The sequence below is a fragment of the Giraffa tippelskirchi genome, chromosome 9 (assembly GCF_054371585.1).
Source record: "Giraffa tippelskirchi isolate mGirTip1 chromosome 9, T2T-mGirTip1v1.2.pri, whole genome shotgun sequence".
Taxonomy (NCBI): Eukaryota; Metazoa; Chordata; class Mammalia; order Artiodactyla; family Giraffidae; genus Giraffa; species Giraffa tippelskirchi.
Window position 1 is genome coordinate 108,729,266 of NC_137283.1, and position 25,836 is coordinate 108,755,101.

At 39.0% G+C, this 25,836-nt stretch overlaps 1 protein-coding gene across 3 annotated transcripts in view; it reads right to left on the reverse strand.

The window, feature by feature from the left end:
- The window catches only part of AFG1L (AFG1 like ATPase), a 195,696-nt gene that overhangs the window by 136,405 nt on the left and 33,455 nt on the right, over positions 1-25,836 (reverse strand). For all 3 annotated transcript variants that reach the window (XM_081526814.1, XM_081526816.1, XM_081526815.1), the window contains exons 3-5: positions 16,130-16,181; positions 2,906-3,007; positions 1,853-1,983 (exon numbers count right to left, since the gene is read on the reverse strand). In XM_081526814.1, the coding sequence (XP_081382940.1) occupies positions 1,853-1,983; positions 2,906-3,007; positions 16,130-16,181 (285 nt within the window). The remainder of the gene's footprint in view (positions 1-1,852; positions 1,984-2,905; positions 3,008-16,129; positions 16,182-25,836) is intronic.

Consider the following 25,836-nt stretch of genomic DNA (forward strand, 5'->3'; position numbering starts at 1 on the left):
TATCATAAACTGAGACGGTTGTGAGCTGTGTGTATTGAGTTGCTAGAAGAGACCTACTTGCCTCCTTTGGGATAAAGGCATCCTGGCCATAGATCTACCCACTAACTCGCACAGAAGAACAGGAAATAATGCACTAACAATTTAAATGCATAATTTCAGAGAATCTTAAAACTGGAAGAAACTTTAAAATTCAACCAGGGCAATTTCCTCACTTCATTACAAATACATTGTGAGGCTTAGATGAGATGCATGAGTCACCCAGGGCCTGCCTTGAGGTAAAGTGAAAAGTGAAAGTCACTCAGTCCTGTCCGACTCTTTGAGACCCCCATGGACTATATAGTTCATGGAATTCTCCAGGCCAGAATAATGGAGTAGGTAGCCTTTCCCTTCTCCAGGGGATCTTCCCAACCTACGGAATGAACTCAGGTCTCCCGCATTGCAGGCAGAATCTTTACCAGTTGAGCCACAGGTAGGCATATAACTAATGTTAATCTCCTACTCTTGAAAGTTATCTGGGCCTTTATTCTAGGCAGACACAGGAGTTTCTGCACTCGGGTCCAGAAATATTTTTTCAAAAGTTTTGGATGTGATGCCCTGTTTTTAAGCTTATATTTGGTACTCACGGATTTATTTTAACCTTATATGCAGTACTCATGGATTTTTCTATTTTCATTCTAATAATCAATTGCACTTATGGTAAGCATCTTAGAAAAAACATTTCAGAACTACCAAAAAGAACAGTCAAATAAAGAGAAAATAATTCTTAACCTAGAGTATCTTGTATCATTATTATTATTGTTGCTGTTATTTTTAGTACCACTACTATTGTAACAATGGGATACAGACGGATACAGAGGACACAGAATAAGCATAAGACGTTGTTTGCCTTGATGCGATAATTGCTCTCATAAGAAATAAAGATCAGGAAATAGTGTATTACCAATTTAAATACACAATTTCAAATCCTAAAACCAGAACAAACTTTAAAATTTCAACTAGAGCAATTCCCTTCCTTCATCACAGATAAGTGATAAGGCTTAAATGAGATGTATGAATCCCTTATTTTTTATATAACACTTAAAAAAAAAACTTCAAATATCTTTAAAGACATTATTTCATAATCATAATATTATTTCCCCTACATCATGATGTAGGGGAAATGTGAATCCATTGATTATAATATATGGTAGGCAAGCTTCCTACAAAAGGAAGAATAGTAAACATTTTAGGCTTTGCCAGTCATATAGGCTGTCTGATGCATTTTCTTTCATTTTTTTTTTTTAATTTCATTTATTTATTTATTTATTTTTGGCTGTTCTGAGTCTTTGTTGCTGTACAGGTCTTTCTCTACTTGTGGTGAGCAGGGGCTATGCTTTGTAACAGCGTGCAAACTTCTCATTGTGGTGGTTTCTCTTGTTGAGGGGCACAGGCTCTAGGTGCATGGGCTTCAGTAGCTGATAGTCGAGGTTTCCAGGCTCACAGCGCAGGCTCAATAGCTGTGGGCTTAGTTGCTTCACAGCATGTGGGATCTCCCCAGGCCAGGGATAGAACTTGCATCTCCTGCATTAGTAGGTGGATTCTTTACCAATGAGCCACCAGGAAAGTCCTCTTTTCCTTTTTTTTAAAAAATATAAATATCTTTCTTTTCTCACTGGCCATACAAAAGCAGATGGGTCAATTTTCCCTCTGCAAGTCATGATGTGCTGACTCAAGGACTAGATAATAAAATTAAAGTCATAAGAGATAAAGTATTAAATCAATTTATAAAAACTGATAAAATCAGGAACAGAATTGAAACACTCACACTTAACTCAGTATACCATGCTACATCTATGAAACATCTCTACCTTACCTGAAATTCATCGAAACATAAGAGACATGCTTCTTCACTAATTTCTTCAGCTATAGGAGCTATTGGATCGTATGATTTAGCCATGAATCCTGGTTTCCTCTTTGGCAAACTCTGTTTAAGGCGGTGTATTCCTTAAATGGATGAAATTAAACACAAATCAAATATTGTACTAAAAGTACATTTTAGACAACTAAGTACACACTTTTTAAACCTCTAAATGAAACAGTGTGAATATACAAATGAAGTTTAAATTTCACATATAAGCAAATATGATTATTGAGGCTGGTTGCAGTTTCTCTACTTCAAAATAAGTTGTTCACATATTACTACATTCCCATGGTTCTAAGGACACTCTGTGGTCATTCCACCTCCACTCTTCAGCCACTTTGGAGATGACAAAGTGACAGAACATGATTAGATGGTGGCTGATGGATCAACAGATGGATCTTAGCCCTGAGGACTTCAGGGATGCATGCACAGGAGGTCATCCTGCCCTCTATGTCTGGCATGTCTAATCAGGATGTTCCCTTACTTCCAGTCAGTCCCACTTCATTCACTATATATTACTAAATGCTGAAAGTATTTGAAGAAAAGTATAATATTCCTGCCCTGAGGAGGTTACAGTATGGCTGGTAAACAAATAATGTAAAGATGAAATAACGTTAGAGCACTGACAAAGCAATAAAGCATACATACAAGAACAAACTGAATGCCTACATGCTAAGGTGACACAGAGGAAAGGGCCTAATCAAGAATACCTTGGTGAGACAGGTAAGGCTTTAACATTTCTTATCGATCCGTAGTAGACAGAGGAAATGTCTGGCCTTCACAGAGTAACCCCTGTTCTTTGATTTGGAAGGAATAAATTTGTCTCTAGGACCAACTCTGGACACATTACTAATTGTTTCAATATAGCACAAAACAAACGAAACCAAATAAAATCTTCCTTTTAGCAAAAATCTAATGTTTTAGATTAAGAACTTTAAAAATGAGAAAAATTATTTTGCAGTGTTTGGCCACTTAAAAATCACTTCTTTCAGATCATCAACTTACTTTGGTGAACGTCTAGCATGAAACCATGAAAATGAACACGTTTTTTCCTCTTCATTTCCACATAAGCATAAAACATGTCCATCACCATTGTTTTCCCTGTACCTTAAAAAAAAAAAAATACTATTAAACTATATGTACTGATTGCTCTACCGATTATTCATTAGCTTTGGGATAATGAACCCACACTCTGCTACTGGAAAACTTAACACTATGTTACTTTTTTTTAAAGGAGTGCTTATTTCTATGTTAAACTACCTAAAAATAAAATGTTGATATTATTCTTTTCTGTTAAAATCCTATTTTTAGGAAATACAACATCTAGTTAGCACTCTGGGGACTATTTCCTCCAGAGAACTATGTCCATAAACTGGCAAGATTTACAGATTATTTATTCATCAGTTTCTCTTCTGAAAGGCACCAGTATAAATAAAATAATTATTTTATTATTTAAAATAATAATAAATAAAATAAGTAATGGCCCTCACTTAGCATGAAAAAAACTGTCAGCCACTCAGTCGTGTCTGACCCTTTTTGACCCTGTGGACTGTAGCCCACCAGGCTCCTCTGTCCGTGGAATTCTCCAGGCAAGAATATTGGAGTGGGTAGCCATTCCCTTCTTCAGGGTATCTCCCAGACCTGAGGATCAAACCTGGGTTTCCCGCATCCTAGGCAGATTCTTTACCATCTGAGCCACCAGGGAAGCCCGTGGAACTGTCTTAGGCACTATGGAAAATTTACCAGTAAAAAATAAGAAAATATAGACTAGCATCTAACATAAAAACTGCGAATAAATAATAGATGTAGATTAGAGCTGGGTAATTGACAATTATAACACTTTTTTTAAAAGCTGAGAAGATAGGTTTTTGAAAGAGGCCTACTTGAAGAAATTCAGATACAGTTAACCCTTATAATTAAATTATCCAACTTTAAGCACTCTGAAACTTTTAATCACTATGATCACATTAGTAATCGAAGAATCAACAGCCTGAGCATTTAACAAGGCATGCACAGGAAGCCTATTCCCTCACAGAAAGCCCAGAGCTTTGGGGACACTGAAAGTGATCAAGCTCATTTCACACCCAGCATTCCCCAGCAGGCAGGCCAGGGAATGCTGGTCTTGTCTCTCATCCTCATGGCTTCCTCTACCATCCCTTGTACACTGTTGGTGGGAATGTAAATTGGTGCAGTAGCTATGGAAAACAGTATGGAGATAGCTTTAAAAACTAAAAATAGAACTACCATATGATCCAGCAATTCTACTCTTGGGTATATATCTGGCAAGAATGAAAACACCAACTTTAAAAGATGCACGCATCCCAATGTTCACAGCAGCACTATTTACAGCCGCCAAGATGTGGAAGCAATCCAACTGCCCATCAGCAGACAACTGGATTAAGAAGATGAGCCCTATGTCACTCCAGATTTTAGCTTGCAGGCACTTTCCAGATTGCTGCACAGAAAGAGGGAATCCAAGTAAAATACCCAGGTCTAACTGAGTTGGGCTAAGAGATCAGGATTGTGGGAGTCCAAAATGCAGGTGAAATTTGTGAGGCAAAGTGCCAGAGAGGAGGCAGTTTTATAATGAAAGAGCCCCAGAAACCATCACATGGGCACTCTTCAGTCTTTCGGTGAATAACAGTTGTTCACATGTAAGGTGATACCTCATGATGTGAGGCAAAGAAAGCTGTGAGATGAGCCATTTCCAGAGATAGTGATACATACAACAACTTGAATGATGGTCTACTGAATTATGCTGAGTGAAAAAAAGAAAGCCAATCTTAAAAAGTTACAAGCTTTCTTATTTATATAACATTCTTGAAATGACAGAATTTTAGAAATGGAGAACAGATTAGTGGTTGCCAGGATGTAGAAATGGAGGGTGAATAGGTATGGTTATAAAATGATGGGCAATACAAGGAATTCTTGTGGTAATACAATTGTTCAGTATCTTGATTAAGACAGTAGATACATGAACCTACATGGGTGATAAACTGTACAGAAATAAATACACACACCTAAGTGAGTACAGCACAGCTGATGTGGAACTCCCAGACACAGAGGGCCAAGTACATTTCTTGCACTATGCCATTTTATATAAGGGACAAGAATATTACCAAATTTTTACATCCTTGAGGACTACTGGAACGAATACCCTGTGGATACCTAGGAATGACTATATAATTAAAACTGGAGAAATCTGAACAGGATCAGTGAATTGAATCAATGTCAATATCCTGGTTTTGATATTTATACTAGTTTTCCAAAATGTTGCCTTAGCAGGGAAATGAGTAAAGTGCATAGAGATCTCTCTGCATTACTTCTTATAACTACATCTGAATCTATAATTATCTCAATGAAGTTTTCAATTAAAAAAAATACTTCAAATGAATCAAGCTGGCATGCAAGTAACTTACTTCGGTACCTGTCACAATAAAATTCAACATATAAAAATTAGATAATCCTGGAACCCTCCTATACTGTTCAAGGGAATGTACATTGGTATGGCCACTATGGAGAACAGTATGGAGGTTTCTTAAGAAACTAAATCTAGAACTACCATATGACCCAGCAATCCCACTACTAGGCATATACCCAGATAAAACAATAATTCAAAAAGATACATACACCCCAATGTTCATTGCAGCACTATTTACAATAGCCAGGACATGGAAGCAACCTAGATGTCCATCAACGGGTGAGTGGATAAAGAAGTTACTGTACATATATACAATGGAATATTACTCAGCGATAAAAAGGAACACATTTGAGTCAGTTCTACCGAGGTGGACGAACCCAAAGCCTATTGTACTGAGCGAAGTAAGCCAGAAAGAGAAAAATAAATATCATATATTTACACGTATGCATGGACTCTAAAAGATGGTACTGACGAACCTATCAGCAGGTTCAGTGGACACAGTGGAGGAAGGAAAGGGAAGGACGAATTGAGAGAGTAGCACTGAAACATATACATTACAATATGTAAAACAGATAGCCAATGGGAGTTTGCTCTATGATATCAGTTCAGTTCAGTTTCTCAGTCGTGTCTGACTCTTTGCGACCCCATGAATTGCAGCACGCCAGGCCTCTCTGTCCATCACCAACTCCCGGAGTCTACCCAAACCCATGTCCATCGAGTCGGTGATGCCATCCAACCATCTCATCCTCTGTCATCCCCTTCTCCTCCCGCCCTCAATCCTACCCAGCATTAGGGTCTTTTCCAATGGGTCAACTCTTCGCATGAGGTGGCCAAAGTATTGGAGTTTCAGCTTCAACATCAGACCTTCCAATGAACACCCAGGATTGATCTCTTTTAGGATGGATTGATTGGATCTCCTTGCAGTCCAAGAGACTCTCAAGAGTCTTCTCCAACACCACAGTTCAAAAGCATCAATTCTTCGGCGCTCAGCTTTCTTCACCGTCCAACTCTCACATCCATACATGACCACTGGAAAAACCATAGTCTTGACTAGACGAACTTTTGTTGGCAAAGTAATGTCTCTGCTTTTAAATATGCTGTCTAGGTTGGCCATAACCTTCCTTCCAAGGAGTAAGTGTCTTTTAAATTCATGGCTGCAGTCACCATCAGCAGTGATTCTGGAGCCCAAAAAAATAAAGTCTGACACTGTTTCCACTGTTTCCCCATCTATTTCCCATGAAGTGATGGGACCAGATGCCATGATCTTAGTTTTCTGAATGTTGAGCTTTAAGCCAACTTTTTCACTCTCCTCTCTCACTTTCATCAAGAGGCTCTTTAGTTCTTCTTCACTTTCTGCCATAAGGGTGGTGTCATCTGCATATCTGAGGTTATTGATATTTCCACTGGCAATCTTGATTCCAGCTTGTGTTTCTTCCAGCCCAGCGTTTCTCATGATGTACTCTGCATATAAGTTAAATAAGCAGGATGACAATATACAGCCTTGACGGACTCCTTTTCCTATTTGGAACCAGTCTGTTGTTCCATGTCCAGTTCTAACTGTTGCTTCCTGACCTGCATACAGGTTTCTCAAGAGACAGGTCAGATGGTCTGGTATTCCCATCTCTTTCAGAATTTTCCACAGTTTATTGTGATCCACACAGTCAAAGGCTTTGGCATACTCAATAAAGCAGAAATAGATGTTTTTCTGGAACTCTCTTGCTTTTTCGATGATCCAGCGGATATTGGCAATTTGATCTCTGGTTCCTCTGCCTTTTCTAAAACCAGCTTGAACATCTGGAAGTTCACGGTTCACGTATTGCTGAAGCCTGGCTTGGAGAATTTTGAGCATTACTTTACTAGCATATGAGATGAGTGCAATTGTGCGGTAGTTTGAGCATTCTTTGGCATTGCCTTTCTTTGGGATTGGCTCTATGATATAGGGAGGTTAAATTCAGTGCTCTGTTGACAACTCAGAGGGGTGGCATGCAGTGGAGGGAGGTTCAAGAGGGAGGGGACATATGTATACCTATAGCTGATTCATGTTGATGTATGGCAGAAACCAACACAATATAGTAAAGTAATTATCCTCTAATTAAAAATAAATAAATTTTAAAACATATATCAGTTCAGTTCAGATGCTTAGTTGTGTTCGACTATTTGTGATCCCATGGACTGCAGCACGCCAGGCCTCCCTGTCCATCACCAAATGCCGGAGTTCACCCAAACTCATGTCCATTGAGTCAGTGATGCCATCCAACCATCTTATCCTCTGTCATCCCCTTCTCCTCCTGCCCTCAATCTTTCCCAGCATCAGGGTCTTTTCCAATGAGTCAGTTCTTCACACCAGGTGGCCAAAGTATTGGAGTTTCAGCTTCAACATCAGTCATTCCAATGAACACTCAGGACTGATCTCCTTTAGGATGGACTGGTTGGATCTCCTTGCAGTCCAAGGGACTCTCAAGAGTCTTCTCCAACACCACAGTTCAAAAGCATCAATTCTTCAGTGCTCAGCTTTCTTTATAGTCCAACTCTCACATTCATATATATTTATATTAAACTGAGATGATGAATGGAAACTAAACTTATTGCTGTAAGTTTGCAATAAGTTTAGTTTTGCAGTACATTCACTGTGTTGTTCAACTTAAGTTTACATATGTCATATATGAATCGTAATGTTATATACGAATTAAATCTAAATAAAACTAGAAAAGCTTCTCAATAAAAAAAAATTAGATAATCCTGGAATCCTTCTATACTGTTGGTGGGAATGTAAAGTAGTACAGCCACTATGGAGAATAGTATGGAGGTTCCTTAAGAAACTAAAAATAGAATTACCATATGACCCAACAATCCCATTACTGGGCATATACCCAAAGAAAACAATAATTCAAAAAGATAGATGCACCCCAACGTTCACTGCAGCACTATTTACAATAGCCAGGACATGGAAGCAACCTAAATGTCCATCAACGGAGTAATGGATAAAGAAGATGTGATGTATATATACAATGGAATGTTATTCAGCAATGAAAAAGAACAAAATAACGCCTTTTGCAGCAACATGGAGGGACTTAGAGATTATCATACTGAGTGAAGTAAGTCAGACAACAGAAAGACAAATATCATATGATATTGCTTACATGTGGAATCTTAAAAAAAGGGTACAAGTGAACTTATTTCCAAAACAGAAGTAGAGTCACAGATATAGAAAACAAACTTAGAGTTACCAGAGGATAAGGAGAAGGGAGGGATAAATTGGGAGATTGGGACTGACATGTATATACTGTGCATGTGTACTAAGTTGCCTCAGTCATGTCTGACTCCTTGAGACCCTATGAACTGTAGCCTACCAGGCTTCTCTGTCCATGGGATTCTCCAGGCAACAATACTGAAGTGGGTTGCCAGGCCCTCCTACAGGGGATCTTCCCAACCCAGGGATAGAGCCCTGGTCTCCCACATTACAGGCAGATTCTTTACCATCTGAGCCACCAAGGAAGCCCATATATACACATATATATGTAAAACAGAAAACAATTAGAACCTGCTGTATAGCACAGGGAACTCTACTCAGTACCCTGTAATGGTCTATATGGGAAAAGAATCTAAAAAGGAGTGGGTGTATATATATATATATATATAAACTGATTCACTTCACTGTACAGCAGAAAGTAACACAACATTGTAAATCAACTACATTCCTGTTAAAAATTCTTAAAGATTATATAATTCTCACAATGTTTGAAAAAAATTTTGAAAAAATTCAACACACATTCACAGTAAAAACTCTGAGCAAACTAGAAAAAGAAGCAAACTTCCTTGACCTCATAAACGATAAATACCAAAAAACCTGCAGTGAAAAGATATCAATAACATTTCAAAAGTGCAAACTAAAACTACAGTGAGATACAACTTCATATCCATTAGGACAGATATTATGAAAACAACAAACAAAAACAAGTTGATAAGGATGCGGAAAAACGGGACAACTTGTACATTAATGGTGGGAATGTAAAATGGTGCAGTTGCTATGGAAAACAGTACGGCAGTTCCTCAAAACATTAAACATAAAATGATCAGGTGATCTAGCAATTCCACTTCTGGATATATACAAAATAGCTGAAAGTTGGGATTCAAACAATATTTGTACATCAATGTTTACAGCAACATTATTCACTAGTCAAAAGATGAGAACAACCCAAACATCCATCAGTAGATGAATGAATAAACAAAATTGGTATAAACAATATAACAGAATATTATTTAGCCTTAAAAAAGCATGAAATTCTGAAGCACACTACAACATGGATGAATCCTGAAGACACTATGCTAGATGAAATGACTCAGAAACAAAAGGATAAGTAAGCATTATATAATCCCACTTACATGAGGTACCTAAAGTAGCAGTGAGTGATCCAAGATCACTGCAGATGGTGACTGCAGCCATGAAATTAAAAGACTCTTGCTCCTTAGAAGAAAAGCTATGACCAACCTAGACAGCATACTAAAAGGCAGAGACATTACTTTGCCAACAAAGGTCCATATAGTCAAAGCTATGGTTTTTCAGCTGTCATGTATGGATGTGAGAGTTGGACTATAAAGAAAGCTGAGCGCCAAAGAATTGATGCTTTTGAACTGAAGTGTTGGAGAAGACTCTTGAGAATTTCTTTCCATCCTAAAGGAAATCAGTCCTGAATACTGACTGGAAGGACTGATGCTGAAGCTGAAACTCCAAATCTTTGGCCACCTGATGTGAAGAACTGACTTACTGGGAAAGACCCCGGATGCTGGGAAGATTGAAGGCAGGAGGAGAAGGGGATGACGGAGGATGAGATAGTTGGATGGCATCACTGACTCAATGGACATGGGTTTGAGCAAGCTCCAGGAGTTGGTGATGGACAGGGAGGCCTGGCATGCTGCAGTCCATGGGGTTGCAGGGAGTTAGACACGACTGAGCAACTGAACTGAAGGTAGTCAAATTTCTAGACAGAAGTAGAATGTTGGTTGCCGGGGACTGGGAGGGTGTGGTTATAGAACCGGGTATGATTGTTTAATAGGTAAAGAGTTTCAGTTTGGGAAGATGAAAATGTTTGAAAACAAATAAAGGTGATGTCTGCACAACAATTTCAATGTACTTAATGCCTTTGAACTGTACAGTTAAGAAAGTTAAAATAGTAAATTTTATATTATATATATGTTGCCATAACAACAAAAAACTAATACATTAACACACACACAGACACACACACACACCCTATAGTCAACATCATACTTACTAGGGAAGATTGAATACTTCTCCCTAAAATTTGACACAAGGACACCTACTCTCATGACTTCTATTCAACACTGTACTGCATCCTAGCTAATGAAATGAGGCAAGAAAAAGAGCTATTGAACAAAAGGCATAGACATTGTAAAGGAAAAAAGTAAATTGCTTTTATTTACAGACATGATTGCATATACAAAAAAAAATTTGAAGAAGCTACCAAATAACCACTAGAGTTAATAACTGAATTTAGCAAAGTCATCAAAAAAATCAATTGATTCTACATATTAGCAGTGATCAACTGGAAATTTAAATGTTAACATACAATACCATTTGCTAAAGCCTTTGATTGTGTGGATCACAACACACTGGAAAATTCAAGAGATGGGAACACCAAACTACCTGACCTGCCTCCTGAGAAACCTGTATGCAGGTCAAAAAGCAACAGTTAGAACCAGAACCAGACATAGAACAACGGACTGGTTCCAAATAGGGAAAGGAGTACGTCAAGGTTGTATATTGTCACCCTGCTTATTTAACTTCTATGCAGAGTACATCATGTGAAATGCCGGGATGGATGAAGCACAAGCTGGAATCAAGACTGCTGGGAGAAATATCAATAACCTCAGATACACAGATGATACCACACTTATGGCAGAAAGCGAAGAGGAACTAAAGAGCCTCCTGATGAAGGTAAGAGAGGAGAGTGAAAAAGCTGGCTTAAAACTCAACATTCAAAAAACGAAGATCATGGCATCTGGTCCCATCACTTCATGGCAAATAAGAGGGGATAAAGTGGGAACAGTGACAGATTTTATTTTCTTAGGCTCCAAAATCACTGTGGATGGTGAGTACAGCCATGAAATTAAAAGACGCTTGCTCCTTGGAAGAAAAGCTATGATCAACCTAGACAGCATATTAAAAAGCAAAGACATTACTTTGCCAACAAAGGTCCATCTAGTCAAAGCTATGATTTTTCCAATAGTCATGTATGGATGTGAGAGTCGGACCACAAAGGCGGCTAAGCACTGAAGAATTGCTGCTTTTGAACTGTGGTGTTGGAGAAGGCTCACGAGAGTCCCTTGGACTGCAAGGAGATCAAACTAGTCAATCTCAAAGGAAATCAATCTTGAATATTCATTGGAAGGACTGATGCTGAAGCTGAAGCTCCAATACTTTGGCCACCTGATGCAAAGACCTGACTCATGAGAAAAGACTCTGATGCTGGAAAAGATTGAAGACAGGAGGAGAAGGGGACGGCAGAGGATAAGATGGTAGGATGGTGGCATCACCAACTCAATGGACATGAGTTTGATCAAGCTCCGGAAGATGGTGACGGACAGGGAAGCCTGGCAAGCTGCAGTCCGTGGGCTTACAAATAGTCGGACACGACTGATCAACAACCAACAACCAACATTTGCAGTAGCATTAGAAAACATAAAATACACTGGACACTGGAATAAATTACCGAATACATGGCAGACCTCTGTACTACAAACTAAAGAATACCACTGAGAGAAATTAAAGAAAATATTTTAAAATTAAGAAATATACCATGCTGATAGATTGGAATGTTCAATATTTTAAGTTATGAATTCTCTGTAGACACTGATCTTTAACATGTCTTTAACATACTCCCAGTCAAAATCTCAGGATCAGGATTTTTTTTAAATGAACAGACTAATTCTAAAATGAACATGGAAACGCAAAGGCGATAGAATAGCCAAAATAATGTTGAAAAAGACAAAATTGGAAGACTCACATCACACCTCAGTGTGCATCAGCAATGTCCAGGTTGTAGGAAATCCTACAGGATAAAGAAGTTTATATGTGTGTGGTGTGCACACACCCAAGCATATACTACCTCAGGATGTAAAGTAAATTACTGAGCCACATCCAAAAAAGCCATTGCCACAGCTTGTAAATCTTGAGTGAGCAAAGGCTGTGTATGCTTTCATTCACCATTACATTTCCAGAAACAACAGACGACCTGGCACAAGGCAGGTGCTTATTTGTCAAGTAACTGGAAGAATGTTAGAAAAAAGTAGGGAAGAAACCAACTCTAAATTTCCTTTACCTCACAATTTTGCTTTGGCATCTACAGAATCCTAAATAAAACCTTGTAATTTTCTCAAGATAAGACAATCTTACTAGGGGAGTCATTTATAAAACCTAAAACTCTTGTGCGTGATAAGTCACTTCAATCATGCCCGACTCTTTGCAACCCTACGGACTGTAGCCCACCAGGCTCCTCTCTGTCCATAGAACTCTCCAGGCAAGAATACTGGAGAGGGTTGCCATGCCCTTCTCCAGGGGATCATTCCAACCCAGGGACTGAAGCTGCGTCTCATATCTCCTGCAATGGCAGGCGGGTTCTTTACCACTAGTGCCATCTGGAAAGCCATGTAAACTCTAGTAAGTTCTAACTTTTAAGCCCATCGCTGGGAAGCCAAAAATGATTACTCAAGCGCCCCCTCTAGTGGTGCCCTTTTCACAGCTGACACCCTCCTCCCCCGACTCCCCCATAGAAGAAGCTGGAAGTGGTATCTTCCATCATTGCCTCCCACTCAGCAGAATTTTGCTTTCCAACTCCTAACCTTAAAACCAGTCTACCTTTCCACTGGTAAAATTACCAGTGTAAAACAGGTGAGGTTAAACCAGGAGACCGCAAAAAAGGGACTTTATGCCCTCCTAATATATGAGAGAAATCATTAACCCTGTCATCATCACACATTCTGTTAGTCTGCAGCTGAAACCTTGCTGTAAGAAAGCCAGTTGTAGGATAAGAATGAAGCCACAAAATACTACTACTGCAGGTTTTGGTTTTTGCATGAAATATAATAAGCTTTTTATTAATAAAACATCTCAAGATTGAACCATGATGATATCAATGTTCTTGGGGTTCCCTAGCCTATCTGATCAATTATCTCAACACACCTGTGAAGATAAGATCAGAGTGAAGTGGGTATAACAGAGCCCAAGCCAAGGGCAGGAATAAGGAGAGGAAAAGGGACTGCTACAAAACAGACATCTTTTCCATCAAGTCTCTTTAAAATTTGTTACTTGTTTCTCAAGTCTAAAAACAAAAAATAACAAAGAATAAGAGCTCATGAAGACATTCCGAGGCTACTCTCCCAGCCAGAAACCCCCACAAGGATGAAAATTTGACCTATCTTTTATTATCTATTTTGTAAGAATTCTGAACTAAAGAGTAAAGCCACCAAAAGGTTCACCTCACTTCCTGTTTGAGAATTCCTTTCTCTTCCCTCTCTACATTATGAAGACATGCATAGCCAAAGATTACCACATATCCAGCGTATGTGAATACACCATGTTATCACATCTTTTCTAATTCTTTCAAACCTTCAGATGAATTATATTTATTGTACCACCCTTCAATTTGTTAGAATATGGTTGTATTTTCAAAACTAAAATCCAACAACCTCCATATTTGTGCTTTTTTTTTTAAGTCCTTTTGCAGAAGTGGAAACAGTTGTGCTTTACTAACCATCTTCATTTATGGTTAAGTGGTTAAAGTAACAGAGGAAACAAAGATTCTGATTTTAGCAATGACTGAACAGGAAAGTAAAGGTACATGAAGTAAACTTTCTCCAAAGAGGCAAAAAAATGAGAGATGACTACAGAATGAGATCTCCTAGCGATAGCCAAAGGTGCAGACACATAAACCTCATCGAGTACCTGATATAAGTAAGCATACACTGGTCTCAGGAATACCAATTAGCTGATGAACAAAGAAAAAGAATAGTTTGAGATTCTTTCACAGCTTTAAAATCTACAAGTTTCAAGAACTTAAAAGAGAAAAACAAATATCATATATTTACACATATATGTGGAATCTAGAAAAACGGTTCAAATGAACCTATCTGCAAAGCAGCAATAGAGGCAACATAGAGAACAAACATATGGACACAAAGAGGTGAAAGGGTGGATGGGATGAGTCAGGAGATTGGGCCTGACATACATACACCACTATGTATAAAACAGAAAACTAAGGAGAACCTACTGCATAGCACAGGAAATTCTACTCAATGCTCTGCCGTTACAAAGAGGGGATATATGTATGCGTATAGCTGACGCACTCTGCTATAGAGCAGAAACTAACACAACATTTTAAAGCAGCTAAAGTCCAATAAAAAAATTTTTAATAATTTAGAAAGAAAGATAAAAGAACTTCAAGAATCTCTATTATTCCCTTTTTAAAAATTAAACAATAATCATTTATTAGATTTGCTAAATCTATAAATGTAAAACAGGCATTTAGAGGCATTAACAAACAAATCAGAGTAAGAGAGAGGACCGAGAAAAGAACAGAACAGTTTGACATTTAAGGCAGTGTAACTACTTATTCAACTCCTATTATCCTAAAATTCTTACTAAGATAATAAACCTCTGCCACCACTTCCTCACAATACAAATTTGTTATGGCTACAGGGGAGTCTGAAGCTTGTTGATCAGTCAAGGACTAAAACTGCTGCAGTCCATGGGGTCGCAAAGAGTTGGACACAACTGAGCAACTGAACTGAACTGAAAACTTATCTTGTTACATCAAATATTTTGAGTATGCCAAATAAAAAAGTGATTGACAAGACATAAGGCCAGATGACAGAATAGCCACCTTCATGACATCAGTGAAGGTGGATAACTAGGGAAAGGTTTAGGACTAGAACAACAGGATTTGGTTGAAGGAAAATCAAAACAAGAAAACAGACAACTTCATCAAATAATGAAGTCAAGGAAGAAGCAGACAACTGATTAGGAAAATCTATCACAGAAAGGCTTACCAGGTGGTGCATTCACCCGCCAATGCAGGAAACACAAGAGATGTGGGTTCAATCCCTGGGTCAGGAAGATCTCCTGGAGTAGGAAATGGCAACCCACTCCAGTATTCCTGCCTGGAAAACTCCATGGATAGAGGAGCCTGTTGGGCTACAGTTCACAGGGCTCCAAAGAATCAAACATGACTGCACATGCCCACATATTACAGAAACTGACAGTTCACAAAGTTTCCAAGAAAATGAGTCCTTATGCTCAGTGACTGGAAGTACCAGAAGGAAATGTTACCACTTACATGTTTAGAATGTCCACTCATCACTAGACTAAAGATAATTAAATTAGGGGCAAGAGTTTAGATTATGAGTAGAAGTATTAGTGGAAATTAAAAGTAAAAATGAGCAACTTATTGTTTTAAGTTATTAAGCTAGTCAAATAGCACTGAGCAATGAGATTCTGATTTATCAAATAACCTATCTAGAGATGATTTGTCACTGAGATCGATTCACTTTATACATTAAATAATGTTTGCCCCCTAACATGCTGACTAATCATGCCTTCAACTGCAGTCACAGCCCATGAGAAATAAAACTAAAAACTAAGAAATCTGCAATCCTTCCTTCTCCCCTATTTTACCTCACCTCATCCTATTCCTGCTGGTGGTAGTCTGAAAGATAGAAATGGAAGTTATCTCTGAGTGAAAGCTAGGAAACGTTTTGTTTAGACCACTTAAAACTTATTTTAACACACTTACCCACATCTCCATAAACATACAGGCCCCTTGGAGGTTTGCTCCTTGAAAAAAGCTGCAAATTAAGAACAAGTTATAAATCTCCAATGTGGAAATAAATGAATATCATCATACACATAGTGTTCCTAACCAAGCTACATATAGGAGTGAAACAGGCTACTGCATACACTAAGTACAAAAAAACTTGATATAAAAGGCTATGATGCCCCACTTAGATTTGTAACATAGAAGGCAAGAATCAGTAGCTCAGAGCAAAGCTCTGAAGTCACACAACTTAAGTTTACATCTCCTTCACCATTTACTAACCATGTAATTGTCCCACTCTTTCAAAAAGGGGCTCCCCAAACAGTGACAGCCCAGTTCATTCCTAGCAAGCAAGAGATCGGAAGACTTTTTACAGAGAAACTAAATGGTTTCTAGAAAAAAAAGGCACTTATGTGTTGGTTTCTCCCAAAGAAAGAACAGGTCCCTATCAGATCATCTTACAGTAAAGCACGCTAGTCAACAAATCTCTTAAGATGCAGCCTTCAATCAGCTCATTAGTATCTGAAATGACACTAAAATGATTTGACAGCTTAGAATCAATAGAAATTGGAAGGAAAAAAAACTCTCATTATGAAAATTGGAGACCACAGCAAATACACAGAGAAAACAGAGATTAGAGAGACAGCAAAAGGAAACTTCAAAATAGAACTGTAACCAGTATAATTAAATGCTGAGGAAAATAAGTTATTAAAACTATAAAGGAAAAACAAAATGCAATTTTTAAAAGGAATATTAAGAGCAAAAGAGAGTACTTTGAAATTTAACATACAGTACCAGAAATAAAATTCCAGAAATAAAACAAATGGTAACAATAAAAGATGGAAAATATAAGAAAATTATGGGATTAATTCAGGAGGTCCAAGAGCTAACCAAAAGGAATTCCAGAAAGGGAAAAGAGAAAAATGAGCGAAGGAAACTATCTAATATTTTTTTCAGATCTGAAGGATGAAATTTCAAGATGGGGAGGACACAGTAAGTGTCCAGAACAATGAGGGAAATAAGACCCATAGCAAATCACAAGGGCTTCCCAGGTGGCGCTAGTGGTAAAGATCCTGCCTGCCGATGCAGGAGACATAAGAGACACCAGTTTAATCCCTGGGTTGGGAAGATCCCCTAGAGATGGGCATGACAACCCACTCCAGTTTTCTTGCCTGGAGAATCCCATGGACAGAGGAGCCTGGCAGGCTACAGGCTGGCAGGCCACAAAGAGTTGGACTCGACTGAAGCAACTTAGCTCACTCTCGCTCACCAAGTCACAATCCTGAAATTTCTGACACCAGGAATATAAAGAAAATTTTACAAACATCCAAGGTGGCAGTGGAGGAGGGAGGTGGTAGGGACAAATCATAAAAAACTGATAAAACTTCAATACAATTTGAGAGACAATGATTTCCAATCTAACCATCAAGTGTGAAAATGGAAATTGACATTCCATATTTACAGGGTCTTAAAACATCCTCCCCAACAGAAATATGAACACCTAGGCTCCATGAAACACAGAGGATCCTGGGGAGAACACCCTGATAAGATGGAGAGTTGCTCTAGAACCACAGTGGCACAAGCAGGACAAGAAAGCAATCAAGTACAGACCAAAGCAGGAGGATGAAGCCCTCAAAAAAGAAACAAAACGAAACTTCTCTTTGTCTGACATTATCATCAACCCAAATCACCATTCTAAATTTTGTTCCACTTAGAAGAGTAGTCTTCAAACTGTATGACAGTTCCCTAGACACCTACATAAAAACCAAGGCGAGCCAGATCCAAGAGAGTTCAGAGAGGATAAAAGCAGAAAGGGGGCTTCCCAGGTGGCTCAGTAGTAGAGAATCCACCTGCCAAAGCAGAAGACACGGGTTTGATCCCTGGGTCAGGAGGATCCCCTAGAGAAGGAAATGGCAACCCATTCCAGTATTCTTGCCTAGGAAATCCCCTGGACAAAGGCGCCTGGTGGGCTATAGTCAAAGAGTCGGACATGACTTAATGACTAAACAACAACAAAAGCAGAAAGAAACAAAGGTTATGCCATTTAGCACCAACCACAGCAGTAGATAATTTGAGAACATTTGCAAAAGCTAGATTTCAGGATCTTTTATAACGCTTTTGTTTTTTAATATGTGGATTCACTCCAGTATGCCTCAGAAACCTCTCTTGCTCTTCTGTCCCTTAGCTTTCTCTATAAATCCAGCCCCTGACTTCATCAGCCCCTTCCAGAAGAACCTTCACCACAGTTTAGGCAAAAGAATCTGCTTTGCTTTGATTTTGCCAACTGGATGCCTTCCCTGTGTTCTTCTGCACATTAACTCTCCATCTATTCTTAAATCTCAACAGAAAGAAGAAGCTATTCCTGCCAAAACTTCTTAGTTTGTCTTGTTTTAATATCTTACATGAACCATTCTTATACATTGGTTATTCTATTTTCAACTTTCCAGAAAAAAACCAATATGCTCCTCAATAATTTTAAAACGGCTTCAAATTAGAAAACTTATATACAACCTAATAATCTCTAAGTACATTTTATGTATTAGAAATCTTTTGAAAGCAATTTTCTGCATAAAGTAACTAGGAATGTCACAGCAATTGATTACTTCCTCACAACATATTTTGCTGTGATTCGAACAGATTCAAGGGATTAGATCTGACAGACAAAGTGCCTGAAGAACTCTGGACGGAGGTTCGTGACATTGTATAGGAGGCAGTGATAAAGACCATCCCCAAGAAAAAGAAATGCAAAAAGGCAAAATGGTTGTCTGAGGAGGCCTTACAAATACCTGAAAAAAGAAGAGAAGTTAAAGCAAAGGAGAAAAGGAAAGATATACCCATTTGAATATAGAGTTCCAAAGAATAACACGGAGAAAGCCTTCCTCAGTGACCAATGCAAAGAAACAGAGGGAAACAACAGAATGGGAAAGACTAGAGATCTCTTCAAGAAAATTAGTGATACCAAGGGAACATTTCATGCAAAAATGGGCACAATAAAGGATAGAAATGGACCTAACAGAAGCAGTAGATATTAAGAAGTGGCAAGAATACACAGAAGAACTATACAAAAAAAGATCTTCATAACACAGATAACCACAATGGTGTGATCACTCACCTAGAGCCAGACATCCTGCAATGTGAAGTCAAGTGGGCCTTAGGAAGCATCACTACAAACAAAGCTAGTGGAGGTGCTGGAACTCCAGCTGAGCTGTTTCAAATCCTAAAAGGTGATGCTGTGAAAGTACTGCACTCAATATGCCAGCAAATATGAAAAACTCAGCAGTGGCCATAGAACTGGAAAAGGTCAGTTTTCATTCCAAAGAAAGGCAATGCTAAAGAATGTTCAAACAACTGCACAATTGCACTCATCTCATACGCTAGCAAAGTAATGCTCAAAATTCTCCAAGCCAGGCTTCAACAGTAGGTGAACTGTGAACTTCCAGATGTTCAAGCTGGATTTAGAAAAGGCAGAAGAACCAGAGATCAAATTGCCAACATTCACTGGATCATCGAAAAAGCAAGAGAGTTCCAGAAAAACATCTGCTTCTGCTTTATTGACTATGCCAAAGCCTTTGACTGTGTGGATCACAAGAAACTGTGGAAAATTCTTCAAGAGACAGGAATACCAGACCACCTGACCTACCTCTTGAGAAATCTGTATGCAGGTCAAGAAGCAACAGTTTGAACTGGATATGGAACAACAGACTGGTTCTAAATAGGAAAAGAAGTACGTCAAGGCTGTATATTGTCACCCTGCTTATTTAACTTCTTTGCAGACTATATCATGTGAAATGCCAGGCTGGATAAAGCAGAAGCTGGAATCAAGATTGCTGGGAGAAATATCAATAACCTCAGATACACAGATGACACCACCCTTATGGCAGAAAGCAAAGAACAACTAAAAAGCCTCTTGATAAAAGTGAAAGGGGAGACTGAAAAAGTTGGCTTAAAACTCAACATTTAGAAAATGAAGATCATCACATCCGGTCCCATCACTTCATGGCAAATGGATGGGGAAACATTGGAAACAGTGAGAGACTTTAGTTTTTTGGGCTCCAAAATCACTGCAGATGGTGACAGCAGCCGTGAAATTAAAAGACGCTTGCTCCTTGGAAGAAAAGCTATGACCAACTTGACAGCATATTAAAAAGCAGAGACACTGCTTTGCCAACAAAGGTCCATCTAGTCAGGGCTATGGTTTCTCTAGTAGTCATGTATGGATGTGAGAGTTGGACTGTGAAGAAAGCTGAGCGCCGAAGAATTGATGCTTTTGAACTGTGTGTTGGAGAAGACTCTTGAGAGTCCCTTGGACTGCAAGATCCAACCAGTCAATCCTAAAGGAAATCAGTCCTGAATATTCATTGGAAGGACTGATGCTGAAGCTGAAACTACAATACTTGGGCCACCTGTTGCGAAGAACTGACTCATTGGAAAAGACCCTGATGCTGGGACAGATTGAGGGCAGGAGGAGAAGGGGACGACAGAGAATGAGATGGTTGGATGGCATCACCAACTCAGTGGACATGAGTTTGGGTAAACTCCGGGAGTTGGGGATGGACAGGGAGGCCTTACGTGCTGCAGTTCGTGGGGTCGCAAAGAGTCAGACATGACTGAGCAACTGAACTGAACATAATTTGCAGAAATAGCCCAGATTCTGGTCAGAATATAATCAACATGCACTGAATCAGTGAAATTCAAGGCAAAAATTTAACAAAGATGGCGTTTGGGGGGGAAGATGACATAGCAAGAACTCAATGCTGCTAAAAAGAAAACCACATATATATGCATATATGTTGGACTGCAAGGAGTTCCAACCAGTCCATCCTAAAGGAATTCAGTCCTGGGTGTTCATTACAAGGACTGATGTTGAAGCTTAAACTTCAATATTTTGTCCACCTGACGCAAAGAGCTGACTCATTTGAAAAGACCCTGGTGTTGGGAAAGATTGAAGGCAGGAGGAGAAGGGGATGATGGAGGATGAGATGGTTAGATGGCATCACCCACTCAATGGACATGAGTTTGGGTAAACTCCGGGAGTTGGTGATGGACAGTGAGGCCTGGCGTGCTGCAGTTCATGGGGTCACAACGAGTCGGACACGACTGAGCGACTGAACTGAACTGATGTGTATATACAAATATATGTATATATATATAAATCTCTCTCTCTCTCTCTCACTTGGGCCTCTCTTCTGTTTTACCCAAACTTAATGTATTTTTGAAAAAGCAGTTTGGCAAATATTATACTACATTCTTGGAGAAGGAAATGGCAACCCACTCCAGTATGCTTGCCTGGAGAATCCCATGGACAGAGGAGCCTGGCAGGCTACAGTCCATGCGGTTGCAAGAGTTGGACAAGAGTTAGTGACTAAACCACCACCACCACCATACTACATTATATATTACACACGTAATTTATATTATATTTAAGGCAACATTTAGAAGATGATAAAGATGTACCAGATGGTTACAGAGTACCAAAGGAAAAGATTCTCAAACATGTGAAATCACAAATATCTAGTATAGCATAAATAGTATTTAAGATGCAGATTTTACTCCAAAGAAAGATTTTACTCCAAAGAAATGGATAAACACAATGGATACTCCCCTAATGATAAATGTTAGATATCACCCATCTAAACTGTATTATATACACCAAGTATTTTCACTTGGAGAGGAAAGCTGATTTTCTTCTAATAAAATTTTAGTCTTCCAAAAATTATTGAAATTATTTCAAAGGATTAAAAATCTATATTTTAATGGGAAAGTCAGAGGATTGAATGGAGAACAGTAAAACTATTTACAAGGCTGTAAAATGGGTCCTAAAGAAGTTTCTAAGTTCTTTATTCATCGTAGTGAATTCAGGGAGAGTTAGGTTCACACAGTTTCTTCAAAATAAATACATAGGAACCCACATCATTTACATGCTCCTAATTTACATTTTCTCACAATTTACCCTATTTTTCAGGTCCATTAAATTTCCTTTCTCAATGTTTTAATTTCCTGTAACATGTTCTTATGTCTCAGAGCACGCCACCCTGGCCTAGTTCCTAGGTGCTGGGATGCGTCACATGCTCCCATCCCCCAACAAGTCTCCGGTGTCCTGCTCTCTACCCTAGGGGAAACCTTGCTGGCTGGCTGCTAGCTGGCTGCTAGCTGGGTTCAGCTTCTGGGAGGCACTACTTGTAGGAGACAGGAGGGAGGGGGTGGAGAGAAAGCCTGGTCATTCTCTCCCACTGCCTCCCTGCCTCGAGGCTGTGTCTCTGGCAGAGGGGCTTCCCTCCAGACCCATGAGGTCCTCGTGCCACAGCTCCAGCTCTCCGCAGGATACTCCTTCACTCCTCCATGTCCTGTTTGCTGCCTTAGGACAGCCCTGCCCACAACTCTCTAAGTCATTTCTTGATTCAGTCTTTATTTGAAACTGCTGTGAACAGTTTCCTACCAGAACTCTGATACATGTCCAACCTCTAAAATACACACACTTCACACTAGACAAAAACTTGGAAATCTGAACGTAAGTTTCTCAAGTGACCAGCTGTATAATCTGTCATGTTAACTATATCTTAGGGAATTTGTGAAGTAGGATCATGACACCTTCTCTAATGGGTTTTTGATAGGGATACAGTGATACTGTATTATAGACTCTGCAGATGGTAAGCGTAAGGATGATGTTGGAAGATAGTGGAAAACTATATCACCTACCTCCACAAGGAAAGAGTATTAGAGCTGAACTGAAAAGATCTTGGTACAAATTCTGATTCTGCTACTTATTAGCTATATGACTCTGGGTAAGCCACATCAACTCCACAACCTGCTGCTTCCTTATCTATTGGATTCAGGGCACAGCCAGGGGAGTTCCCATCCACTGCCCACCTCTGCACGCCTAATCACAAGGCCCACTCATTTACACTGAAGACTGCAAACTTCATGTACTGATACCCACCTCTATCCAAAGCTATGGACCATGAAAGAAGAAACATCACACCCTTTGACACACTCCTCTCAGATATCTGAACATTAATATACACTTAAGCTATTTCATATCTATATAAACTCTACCAAACAAATCAAGAATACATTCAAGAACATGGAGCACATTTTCAAATACTGTTCATATTCTAAGCAATAAAGGAAACCTCAATATATTCCAAAGAATCACTGTACTCCTACCTAATGGAATAAAATTAAAAATAAATATGGAAGGATAGCTAAAAACAGAAAAAAATCATACTAAGATACTGACTTTCCTTCACATTCACCCAGACTTCTGGGATCGCAACTTCATATAGGAAGCTGAAGGAGGTCCAACACAATGCCTTCTGTTTTCTCTTTATAAAGATGTAGACATCTGTTGAAAGTGATGGGGGAAGCGTAGTTTAGCTTGAAGGCAGTTAAGAAGGCTCTAGAGAATTGTTCAGAGACAGAGTAAACTAACCAATGAAACAGATTTGTTGACAAAATGGAGGAGTACTCCTCAGGGCTTTCAGATTCTTCTCAACAATCTTATACAACTGTGCAGCAGCCATGTCCTTTAGATGAGAATGGTCCTACTCCCTGCTCTATCCTCCACAACCAGATGAGGGTTTCAGGGGTAAGTTTATGACTAAGTTCAACCAAGGAGAGTTCTGTTATTCATCTTTAGGTGAAAGAGCTCTTGTCTTCTGAGCAGTACACTGCATAGATGTGATGCTAGTTTGCTACTCTGACATAAGCCAGTTCAGTTCAGTCGCTCAGTCATGTCCGACTCTGTGACCCCCTGAATCGCAGCACGCCAGGCCTCCCTGTCCATCACCAACTCCTGGAGTTTACCCAAACCCATTTCCACTGAGTCGGTGATGCCATCCAGCCATTTCATCCTCTGTCTTCCCCTTCTCCTCCTGCCCTCAATCTTTCCCAACATCAGGGTCTTTTCCAATGAGTCAACTCTTCGCATGAGGTGGCCCAAGTATTGGAGTTTCAGCTTCAACATCAGTCCTTCCAATGAACACCCAGGACTGATCTCCTTTAGGATGGACTGGTTGGATCTCCTTGCAGTCCAAGGGGCTCTCAAGAGTCTTTTCCAACACCACAGTTCAAAAGCATCAATTCTTCAGCACTCAGCTTTCTTCACAGTCCAACTCTCACATCCATACATGACTACTGGAAAAACCATAGTCTTGATGAACATAAGCCAAGCTGGACACAAAGTCAAAATAATCAGGAAGGCAAGATAAAGAAGATCTCCAGGGCTTCCCTGGCGACTCAGTGGTAAAGAATCTACCTGCCAACATAGGAGACACGGATTTGATCCCTCGTCCAGGAAGATTCCATGTACCTCAGAGCAACTAAGTCCATGCGTGACAACTACTGAGCCTGTGCTCTAGAGCCTGGGAGCCACAACTACTGAGCCCACATGCCACAATTACTGAAGCCCATGTGCTTAGAGATCATGCTCCATAATAAGAGAAGCCACCACAATGAGAAGCCCTCACACTGCAACCAAAGAGGAGGCCCTGCTTGAAATAAGAGTTGCTGAGGATCTAGAGAAAGGGAACCTCATGCACTGTTGGAATGTACATTGGTACAGCCACTGTGGAAAACAGTATGCAAGTTCCTCAAAAAATTGAAAATAGGGCTACTATATGATTTAGCAATTCCAATTCTGGATATTTATCCAAATGAAAACGCTAGCTCAAAAAGATATCTACAACTCCCTGTCCATTGCAGCATTATTTACAATAGCCAAAAAATGGAAACAACCTAAGTGTTATACACACACACATAATGGAAATTATTCAACCATTAAAAAGGAAAGGAATTCTGACATTTGTGACAACACTGATGGACACTGAAGGCATTATGCTTAAGAGAAATAAATCAGACAGAGAAAGACAACATATGAACTCATATGTGGAATCTGAAAAACAACTAAACTCACAGGTAATGAGTCAAGAGAGCATCTCAAGTTTAGGCGACTTACTATAATGAGTAATAGAATACTATAATACTAAATCAAAAGGGAGCATAACAAGAAAAGCAGCTGTCAGAAACAATGTCATTAAATTATTTTTTAAACAATATGACTAAATTGCCAGTAGTCCAACAAGGAAATGTGCTAATGTCACAAGTGTTTGGGGTCCTAGTTGTTATACAGTTTGGTGATGACACTCCAAACCACTAAATTTAGTAAAAATTTATGTTTTTAATTTCATATATATGGAAAGCCCACTTTCACACAAAGAATCTTTTGAACATGAGGTTTATATTTTTAAGGTAAATACCTGATAATTATTCTATCAAAATTTTATTAGACAAAGTCATATGTAAAACATGATCACTGGATTCACATACACACACATAGTTAAAAGAACATTTGGGGGACAACTGAAGAAATTTAAATATAGGCTTCATATTTAGCCCATATTAATTACTTTATATTATGAGATAAAATACTGGATGCCCAGTTAAGTTTGAGTTTCACACTGACATCATATAATGTTGCATGGGACATACATACACTAAAAAACCATTATTTATCTGAAATTCAAGTTAATCTGGACTTTATTTTTATTTGCTAAATTGAATGACCCTATTTTAGATATCACTGCATCAACATTAAGAGAAAATACTCGCAAATGAAGCAAGAAGGGATTAATCTCCAAAATATACAAACAACTCATGGAGCTCAATGTCAAAAAAAAAATAAACAATCC